We start from the raw sequence: 10,379 nt of genomic DNA on the forward strand, positions 1-10,379 counted from the left end.
AAACTCCTTCTTACCACGCCTGGTCAAAAAGGACCAGGTGGGGTTCGTTCCGGGGCGACAAGCAGGAGACGCTCTTAGACGTATAATACAACTTCAGCACATAGCCCATAGCAGGTCTATAGCAACTATGTTACTGTCTCTTGACATGAACAAGGTCTTCGACACTTTGTCCTGGCCTTACCTGACGACGGTACTCCGCCACTATGGCTTCGGATCGTCATTCTTCCAATGGGTAATGGCACTATATGACTCCCCTCAGGCTAAGGTCAAATACTATGGTTTCGAATCAGCCCCCTTTTCTATCAGGAGGGGAACCCGGCAAGGCTGCCCACTTCACCACTCCTATTTATTTTGGCCATGGAACTGTTGGCAGAGGCAATCCGATCTCACTCAGACATAACTGGTGTTGAAATAGCAGGCATACCCCATAAGATATCACTGTTCGCAGACGATATACAAACCCTAGAATCACCCTACCTAACCTGTTCCAATGGCTGACCTCATTACCCTACCTGGGGATCCGGCTCACCCCAACCTACGCGGGACTCTATAAGGTGAACTTTCCTCCTATACTTAAGAAGCTGATGGACATGTTGTCCTCCTGGGCTCATCTCCCATTTTTCTGGTTCGGTAGGATCGTGGCAATTCGCATGACATTCCTGCCGAAACTACTTTACTTCTTTAGAGTCCTACCGGTCCCGATTCCGCTGCATATCCCACGAATACATCCGCGTAAAATCCTGAAATTTGTGTGGGGTTCTACCCGTCCCAGGATCAATAAGCAAATATTATATGCCCGCAGAATCAATGGAGGACTCTCAGTCCCTAACCTACAAACCTACTATATAGCTGCCAACATTGCCCCATTATCCCAACTCCATGCACAACACCAAATGCCGCTATGGGCCACCATAGACCTAGTATACTTGCACCCAACACCCATCTCCTTGTTGCCCTGGCTCCCCCCCACACATCGTCCTCTCGTGACGGGGCCGTGTCTTTCCCATTCCCTTCGCATATGGGATTCGGTCAAGTATTCGCCCGGCCTGATTTCTCCTCATCTACCCGTACTTCAACTTTTCCAGTGCCCATTGTTCCCACTAGGCTGCGAAAATCCCCAGCAGTTCTCCTGGTGGAAGACAAATGGTTTCACAGACATCCACTCCTTTTTTACCCCCACTAGGATAATATCATTTGAGGCTCTACGCTCCTCTCATGATATCCCGTTATGCGTACACTACAGCTACCTACAGGTACGCCATTTTCTCCAGGGGCTTATAAAATTTCAACCGACCCCTTATAGTTTGACCCCTTTTGAGAACTTCTGCAGAGCAAGACCCCAAACCTCGGGTTTAATATCACTGATCTATTCCTCTATTATTACCTCTAAAAAAAACACTGACAGGGCCCTATCACCTTCAATGGGAAAGGGAACTAGGAAAACAGCTAAATCCGGAGGACTGGCAGGTCACGACTTTAGCAATATCCAAATGCTCAAAGAACGTTATCTTTTTAGAAAATGCTCATAAGGTACTTTTCAGGTGGTACTACACACCGGCTAGACTGGCCCTTTTCATTCCAGCCTACTCCCCCCTGTGTTTCCAAGGGTGCTCCCAGGAGGGCACAATGACGCACATCTGGTGGACCTGTCCGAGGGTACGCAGGTTATGGATCAGAGTTTACTCCCTCCTCCGAAACATACTCCATGCTGTCCTCAAAAAAGATCCATACGAAGCACTTCTCTGCAACCCAATAGCAGAGCTGCTTCGCCCGGAGCGCCAGCTGGCTCTGCATCTCTTTACTGCAACCAAACTAACGATAGCTAGGGCATGGAAGACACAGGCACTAAGTTTTAAGGCGGTTAAAAATCGCATGGACAATATAATGGTTAATGAAAAGCTGACTGCTGTCCTTTCGGACACTCATGATAAGTTCCTGAAGGTATGGAGGCCATGGGTTGAATATACTAAACCCACCAGATTTGATCCCACCCTTCTCGAGATTTAATGCACTCTTGCTCCCCACCGCGAGGGCCCACCACCCCTTTTTATTTTTCTTTCTCTTTTTCTTCTCCTCTCCTCTCCTTCCCCCCTATTCTTTACTCCTCCTTTCTTGGCTAATCTCAACCCTTAGTTCTTCTTTAACCTCCCTCTCAATGCTTTTACTTCTTAGTTGCACTTAAGAATCCATCTGGCCACCGGGCATAGCCTCGGTTGAGATGGTTACATGGATGAATATTCAGGACTATTTACAGTTAGGCCCCTGTAGAGACAATCTTTTCAAGTATTTGTTAAAAATCGGACGCAGTCCTACGATCATTCCTGAAACCTTAGTATGTCCAACCACTTTCATGTTTCCTATGTACAACTGTTTTCAGCCTCTGTTATACTTTTATTGTTTTGTTTTTCTTTGATTTACTAGCACACTTATTTTACTTATAGGATGCTAAATTTTCTGTTATGTTTATTCATGATGCATTCTCTACACTGTTATGCCCCGTACACACGGTCGGATTTTCCGATGGAAAATGTCCAATCGGAGCGTGTTGTCGGAAATTCTGACCGTGTGTGTGGGCTCCATCGGACATTTTCCATCGGATTTTCCGACACACAAAGTTTGAGAGCAGGATATAAAATTTTCCGACAACAAAATCCGTTGTCGGAAATTCCGATCGTGTGTACACAAATCCGACGGACAAAGTGCCACGCATGCTCAGAATAAATAAAGAGATGAAAGCTATTGGCCACTGCCCCGTTTATAGTCCCGACGTACATGTTTTACGTCACCGCGTTTAGAACGATCCTTTTTTTCCGACAACTTTGTGTGACCATGTGTATGCAAGACAAGTTTGAGCCAACATCCGTCGGAAAAAATCCTAGGATTTTGTTGTCGGAATGTCCGAACAAAGTCTGACCGTGTGTACGGGGCATTAGACTGTGAAAGTGCTATGACTATCAATAAAACCTTTTGTAAAAGAAAGCTCTATGTGTGTAAAAAAAAAAAGGACGCAAATTTCATTTGGGTACAGTGTTGCATGACTGAGTAATTGTCATTGAAAGTGTGAGAGCACTGAAAGCTGAAAATTGGTCTGGGCAGGAAGGGGGTGAAAGTGCCCTGTAGGCAAGTGGTTAAAAAAGAAAATTAGTTTATTAGAGATTTGTATTTATTTGCACTGGGCTTGTTTTTGCACATGATTAGTTAGTTAATTAGTGCAATCATTAACGTTTCATCTGAGACATATACTCCAAGGTAATGGTTATTCTTGTTTATCACAGCAATATAAAGAGACAACTATCAATTTAAGAGAGTTCATTTCTTATTTCTGCAGGCTTAACTGCTTTTTTTATATGTTAGAGGCTGCACTAGTATTATGTTTTTATGTAACTTAAATTGAAATTTGATAACAATTTAATCTCTGTAGTATGACTTACTATTTTTTGAAGTGCATAGTTCCTTAAGAGGGTTTTTTTGTGCCAGAGGGTCGAGAATCTGTATTTACATTAATTATTTTTGTGCTTTTCTGTAAAAGATTGTAAGTGTGAATACAGTGCATTTTTTATGTGTTAACCAGTGCTAGTAAAGAGGCTTTTATTCAGTTGTTTCTCCCCTGGTGTCTCTCTGCTTCCTGGTGACGTAATCTCCCTGCACTCCACGGTGGCTCAGGCCGAGTTCTTGGTGGCCACAGGACAGATTGAGGCTCCCCCAGTCATCTGCCAGGTCCGTGGACGCTCATTTTGGAAGCCGATCTATAGCTGCAGACACCGCCATTTACAGATGAGCCTGTTTTTATGCTATTTCTTGTAAGTGCATTACTTACTTTGCTAATAAATCGTACCTTATATACTACACTCAGGTTGGCGCTTCCTGTGTCTCTCCCTCTTCCTCAATCTGCTTACAGAGCTGGCTTTTCACTGAGGACAGTTGCCTCCAGCAACCACACCCTAAGAACTGTTGCTGTATGGACTATTGAGCTGCTATTGCTCTCGTATTGCCTGCTATATTACTTCATGTACACAAATATTTGCGCTTACAGTTTTTTCCTTTTAGTCACCAGACAATAAAGATGATCCAATTTTACATTGCAAAAAAATGTGAATGTAGAATAACATTAAATGTGACAATGTTAAACTGGTCTACATAGTCCAGTAATGTTATTAACCATTTTGTGTAACAGGTTTGATAAAATCTCTCTCTCTAGTTCTGTTTTACACTCCTACTTTTCAACCATCTTTTTTACATGTCACCCTTATTCCTTCTGTTAACCTCAGTTGCTTGTTAATTATCCTCATTTATTATTATTATTATTATTATTATTCAGGATTTATAAGGCACCAAACTTATTTGTTTTTCACCAAATCCAGCATTCTCATTCATTATTCCGATTTTCACACTTATTTATCAGTAGGCATGAATTTGAATAATATGCCTCAGTTTAGGTATTCTTTGGCTAGGGGTGGGTACCATTTTTCATAATGGTATATAGAAAGGGAAAGCCTGGGGCTGCCCCAAGCATGCCCCTGGCAAAGAAAGAGAAAGTTTTGGACTATCTTGGTACCCAAGGATTAAACAAGGATATGATTAAAATAAAATAATTTATTAATAGAAAAACATGATTAACCGCTTGCCGACCAGCGCATGTTGATTTACGTCGGCAGAATGGCACTGGTGGGCAAAAGGGCATTCAGGTACTTCCCCCTTAAGAAGCGGTGCTGCGGGTGCGTGCGCGCCGCTGGCGGCACTCGCGCGCCCGTGGTCCCGCGGACTCAATGCTCGCCAGGTGTCCGCGATCGTGTCACGGAGAGGTAGAACGGGGAGATGCTTTTGTAAGCAAAGCATTTCTCCTTTCTGCCTAGTGACAGTACAGAGATCACTGCTCTCTGTCATCGAGAGCAGTGATCGCTGTCATGTGAGGCGTAACCCCCCCACAGTTAGAATCACTCCCTGGGACCCACCTTAACCCCTTCACCGCCAGTGTCATTTAAACAGTAATCAATGCGTTTTTTTAGCACTGATCGTTGTATAAATGACAATGGTCCCAAAATAGTGTCAAAAGTGTTTCGGTCTGTCCGCCACAATGTCGCAGTCCCAATAAAAATCGCAGATCGCCGCCATTACTAATAAAAAAAATAAAAAATAAAAATGCCATAAAACTATTCCCTATTTTGTAGATGCTTTTTTTGCGCAAACCAATCAATATACGCTTATTGCGATTTTTTTTTACCAAATATATGTAGAAGAATACATATTGTCCTAAACTGAGGAAAAAATTGTTGTTTTATATATTTTTGGGGGATATTTATTATAGCAAAAATATTGCGTTTTTTTTTTCAAAATTGTCTCTCTTTTTTTGTTTATAGCGCAAAAAATAAAAACCGCAGAGGTGATCAAATACCACCAAAAGAAAGCTCTATTTGTGGGAAAAAAAGGGCATCAATTTTGTTTGGGTACAACGTCGCACGACCGCGCAATTGTGAGTTAAAGCGATGCAGTGCCAAATCGGAAAAAGTGCTCTGGTCAGGAAGGGGGTGAATTCTTCCAGGGCTGAAGCGATTAAAACAAGGGATTGAAAGAAACATTCACAAACATAGCTTATATCCAATCAATAGTTACAGTCGTGCATGATTCTCAGAAGTTAAAGAAGGTTGGTGAACCCCAATAATGGCAAGGGGTGCCAGATATAGTAGATCTTAGTAGATCCTCAATAAGGATCATTGCCAAGATCTACTATATCCGGCACCCCTTGCCATTATTGGGGTTCACCAACCTTCTTTGTAACTTCTGAGAATCATGCACGGCTGTAACTATTGATTGTATAAAAGTATGTTTGTGAATGTTTCTTTCATTCCCTTGTTATAATCATGTTTTTCTATTAATACATTTTGTTTTAATCATGTCCTTGCTTAATCCTTGGGTATCGAGGTCCAAAACTTTCTCTTTCTTTGCCAGGGGCATGCTTGGGGCATCAGCCTCACTGGTCAGATTCAGGATTCATTATCATTTGTCAGCTACAGTACTCAGTCTCACTCATTTTAATTACTAATTAACTTTACTTATTGGCTTTACTCATACTTACTCATCAATCTCAGTTATCATTCATTATTGTATTATACAATATATTTTAACTTTGAAATAGGTATCCACAATAGAATGAGCAAAAATCGAATGCCCTTAACACAAATATCCTCTAAGTTGTCAGCCTCATTCTTACTAACATTTTACTTTGTCATCTTCACCTGTCATTACTATTTGTGTCACCCTTATCTGCCAGCCCATAGTCATTAATCTCACTTGTCAGCTTTAATCTTATTTCTTAATAGTCGGCCACAGTAGTCTGCTCCATTCATCATCCTCACTCATCATTTTCACTCATAAGCCTCACTTGTCATACTCACTTATCATTCGCAGTTCTCATAGAATATGTTTTTTTATCCACTTCTTATTGTATCCACAAAACGTAACTTTCCTGTTGAGATCCTGAACACATAAAGAGGGCTTTCCATGTGTTTTCTCTTTGACAATTTTGTATCTTTTATTACTCTACAGCAAGTGCAACATGCAAGGGTTTGCTGTATATAATTTTTGAAATAGTTTCACCAAAATCTGAGTGAAAGTGAACATTGACATTACAAAGCAAAAAATACTCTGCTCTGAGATATTTATAGCTGTAACTTCTGCTTCCTGTGAACAAATACTTAATTTATATTGAGAAATTGAATTGACATTTTCATTTGCTATGTCATAGATTTCCCATAGATTGGGATGTAAAATTAATGAGATGAAAGGGGTCTGTGGATAATATAAGAAATTCAAATGTGTGATATCATGACTAATTCTGCTTCCATTAACATTTTTTGTTTGTTTAGGACAAAATTCTAAAAAGAGATGTTACGCCAAAGCTTGTCAAGAAATGGACAAAAGTGTTAACCTGTTTTATATTTTAACACCATGACAGCTTTACTAGAAGTTAAAGCAGTATTAAACCCAAAACAAAAAATTTAATATACTGCAGCTTATTAATTAGATGTGGTGGCTGTATTCCTTTTCTTTTTTTAGGCTTTTCCCCCCTCTGTTTCCACCTGGTGATCTGTCCAGTAACACACCTCCTGTATTAGAGTGCCCCCACTCTAGATGAATGAGAACAGGGGGCACATTTGGACAGCAGCACTGTCAGTCTGGGGGGGGGGGAGTGTTAGATGTACTAGCAGATTTAAATATGGTAACAATATGAAGCTGAGCTCCAGCTAACACTTTTTTGCAGTAACGGCAAACTGTTTTTTTTTCTTTTGGGATAAAGGATTCACATAAATGAATAAAAGCTGATCACTTTAGGGGCCTCTGCTAGTATTAAATGGTTTGTCTCATCCCTGTAACTGAAAGAAAGCTTGTTCTGTTAAAAAACAACAGACTTCTTGGCTGAATTACCAGATGAAAATAGAAGAAAAGAAAGCCTAAAAAAGGAAACTAATGCAGCTATCACATTTAAGAATTGGTAAACTGCGATATAATAAATGTTTGGTTTTGGGTTTAATACCACTTTAGGAATACCAATGTCTGATTAAGTAATTTGTGGAATGAAAGGAAAGGGGAAAAGGTTTCTAGGAACCCCCCTTTCCTCATGGGATTAGGACAGGAGGCTGTTTTAAGGCTCCCCCTTGTGAGCCTAAGGTGCGCAGGGAGCCTTATTTAGCTTTAGTGACCTGAGGTGAGGTCACATGGCTTATAGGGGTAAGCCATGTGAATCTTGCCACAGTTTATTCAGGCTAGCTAAGAGCCTGACTATAATTGGTTAATTTAAAATTGAATTCACATGGCTTACTAGAGTAGGCTATGCGAGTTCAACCAGTTTATTCCAGAACCACCCCCCCCTCCCGAGCCTGCCTATAAAAAGAGGGTTCCATCTCTGGGGGGGCTCATTCACCTCAGAAGGCACAGCCGTGGTGCTCCCCACCCTCTCAACTCCCCCCAAAAAAAAAGTTCTTTTGTCGCAGCCAAAATATTGTGTGGTAAGGTCACCTTGAAATCAAGGGGTACAGTTGAAGTACTGTGCAAGTTGGCCTGAGTTTTAATGACTGGGTCTAGAAGTATTTTAAAGTTGAATTTGAATAATTTTAAATATTGAATTATTTATGATACAGCTTGAGCCGTGGTGGCTAAGCTGTTTTGAGTGTTGTCCTTTATTGAAAATAAAGTTTTATTATTAAATATATCTTGTTTTAACCCAACAATAAATGGCCGTGGCAAGTGGCCAGTTATTATCCAAGCTTTGTGCCTGGTGTATTCATGATTGGTAAGCTGCCTTCCTGTCTGTTATCCCATTAAACCAGTCAGTGTTCTCTTGTCAGTTTCTTTTAGGTAACAGTCCTAGCTGCAAGTGAAGAAAGTTTGTTCAGCGTGACAGACATGGCAGTGATAGATGTACAAGCCATAAAACATATTTTTGAACAGCCATTATAAAAGGAATTTTTACATACTCAAAAAACTATTTATCGGATCTTAAAATATATATCTCTTTATTATATTTTAAAGGATGCTTTCAAGAAATGACACATTGGCTGGGAAATTTATTCTGCTTGGATTTTCTAGTGATCCACAGCTTCACGTTTTACTTTTTCTTATCTTTTTGCTTGTGTATATGATCCTTTTGACTGGAAATTTTCTTACCATTGTTCTAATTGTAAGAGACACCAATCTTCATACACCTATGTATTTCTTTCTTTCAAACCTCTCTTTTCTGGATCTCTGTTATTCAACTACAACAGTACCAAGGATACTGAGAGATTTGGTGTCAGCAAAGAAAATAATCACCTATGCAGAATGTGCAATACAACTATACATACATGTCTGCTTAGGGCTAACTGAATGTATTCTGCTAGCCATAATGGCGTATGATCGTTTTGTAGCTATATGTTATCCATTACACTACACTACCATCATGAGTAAGAAGGTCTGTGTCAGAATTGTTTCTACTTTATGGTCATTTGGATTCCTTATTCCTATTATACATGTGATCCTTACATTCAAAGTAGATCTTTGTGGGAATAATAAAATAAATAATTTTCTGTGTAATATACCAGAAATTTTATCTTTGTCATGTGAAAACACTATTTTCCTTGAACTTTTTGTTTTTGCATCTGGCATGATTATTCTAATTACTCCTGTCATATTTATTGCAGTTTCCTATATTCAAATAATCTTAAGTATCCTAAAAATTGCATCATCCAATGGACGAAAGAAAGCCTTTTCTACGTGTGGATCTCATGTCATAGTTGTGACAATATTTTATGGTTCAGCTATAACTGACTATATGATTCCAAAGTCAAGCATGAAACCTGAAACAGACAAACTGATTACCATATTTTATTGCATTTTAACTCCAATGTTAAATCCAGCAATTTACACTCTTAGAAATAACAATGTTAAATTAGCATTTCGGAAATTTAGAAGTAGGTATTTTTCTGCTAACAGTAGAAAATGTTGTCATGATTAGGCAATGAGAGTTTTCTCTATGGGTATCCTTAGAAGACTTCCATGGTCCATAGATCTTTGGAGGAAAGGTGTATTAGGAGTTTGTGCTGAAAGAACAGACAAGTGCAAAAATAATATGTAATATGAAATCTTGCATGTTAGTGTAAGTCTTAAGAACATTTTGCAAGCGGGATCAGGCTGGCTTGTCTTACATGGGAAGTTTTACCACATATTATGAAGATCCAATTAGAATTTTAAATAATTTGTAATAATCATCACTGAGAAAAAAGTAGTGGGATATGTTGTACAATCATTATTAAGCAAGGGTGAATGGTGATTTTATTTTTCGTTTATACTTTATACAAGATATCTTTCACATTGTAATTTTGCTCTACTTCAAATAAAGATCTAAAATTGATATAATTCCTAAAAAACAAAAGTTTGCAAGGAATAGTTTTTCTGGCAAAAAATGTCATCCAATTATTCACTTTTTATCAGTCACCAGCAATTTGTCCCAGGCAGTCCCTTGGGCCCCTTTCACACGGGCTGACTGATCAGGTCCACCTGTCAGTTTGTCAGGCAAACCTGATCAGACCTTGCACTCTCCCCTATGGAGCAGTGGATGTCAGTGAACAGATGCCCTCTGCCATCCGCCGCTATTCGATCCAATTCTGCCTGCAAAATCCAGACCGATGGTGGTCCTATTTAACATCTGTCTGGAGGATTGGATATAAACAGATTGGCGGTCCATTTTCACCTGATTTCCCCATAGAGGAGAGCGGGACTGTGTCCATCTCCGCTCTACACAGTGAGGGGAGACGGACCTGTCATCTGCTTTAGTGGGGATCGGTGGAGCTGAGCGAGCGGATTCCGCAAAAGGGAGGCGCCCATCTGAAAGTGGCCTTAGTGGCCAA

General features: G+C 40.1%; 1 protein-coding gene across 1 annotated transcript; it reads left to right on the forward strand.

Annotated features, from left to right (window-relative positions):
• Window positions 1–8,527: 8,527 nt before the first annotated feature.
• Window positions 8,528–9,487, forward strand: LOC141148067 (olfactory receptor 5V1-like). Its single transcript, XM_073635221.1, has one exon. The coding sequence runs from the start codon at window positions 8,528–8,530 to the stop codon at window positions 9,485–9,487; it is 960 nt and encodes a 319-aa protein (XP_073491322.1).
• Window positions 9,488–10,379: the final 892 nt, after the last annotated feature.

This window comes from Aquarana catesbeiana, linkage group LG06 (genome assembly GCF_042186555.1).
Source record: "Aquarana catesbeiana isolate 2022-GZ linkage group LG06, ASM4218655v1, whole genome shotgun sequence".
Taxonomy (NCBI): domain Eukaryota; kingdom Metazoa; phylum Chordata; class Amphibia; order Anura; family Ranidae; genus Aquarana; species Aquarana catesbeiana.

Coding starts and splice junctions, on each gene's coding strand:
- LOC141148067 (XM_073635221.1), top strand. CDS start 8,528: ATGCTTTCAAGAAATGACACATTGGCTGGGAAATTTATTCTGCTTGGA.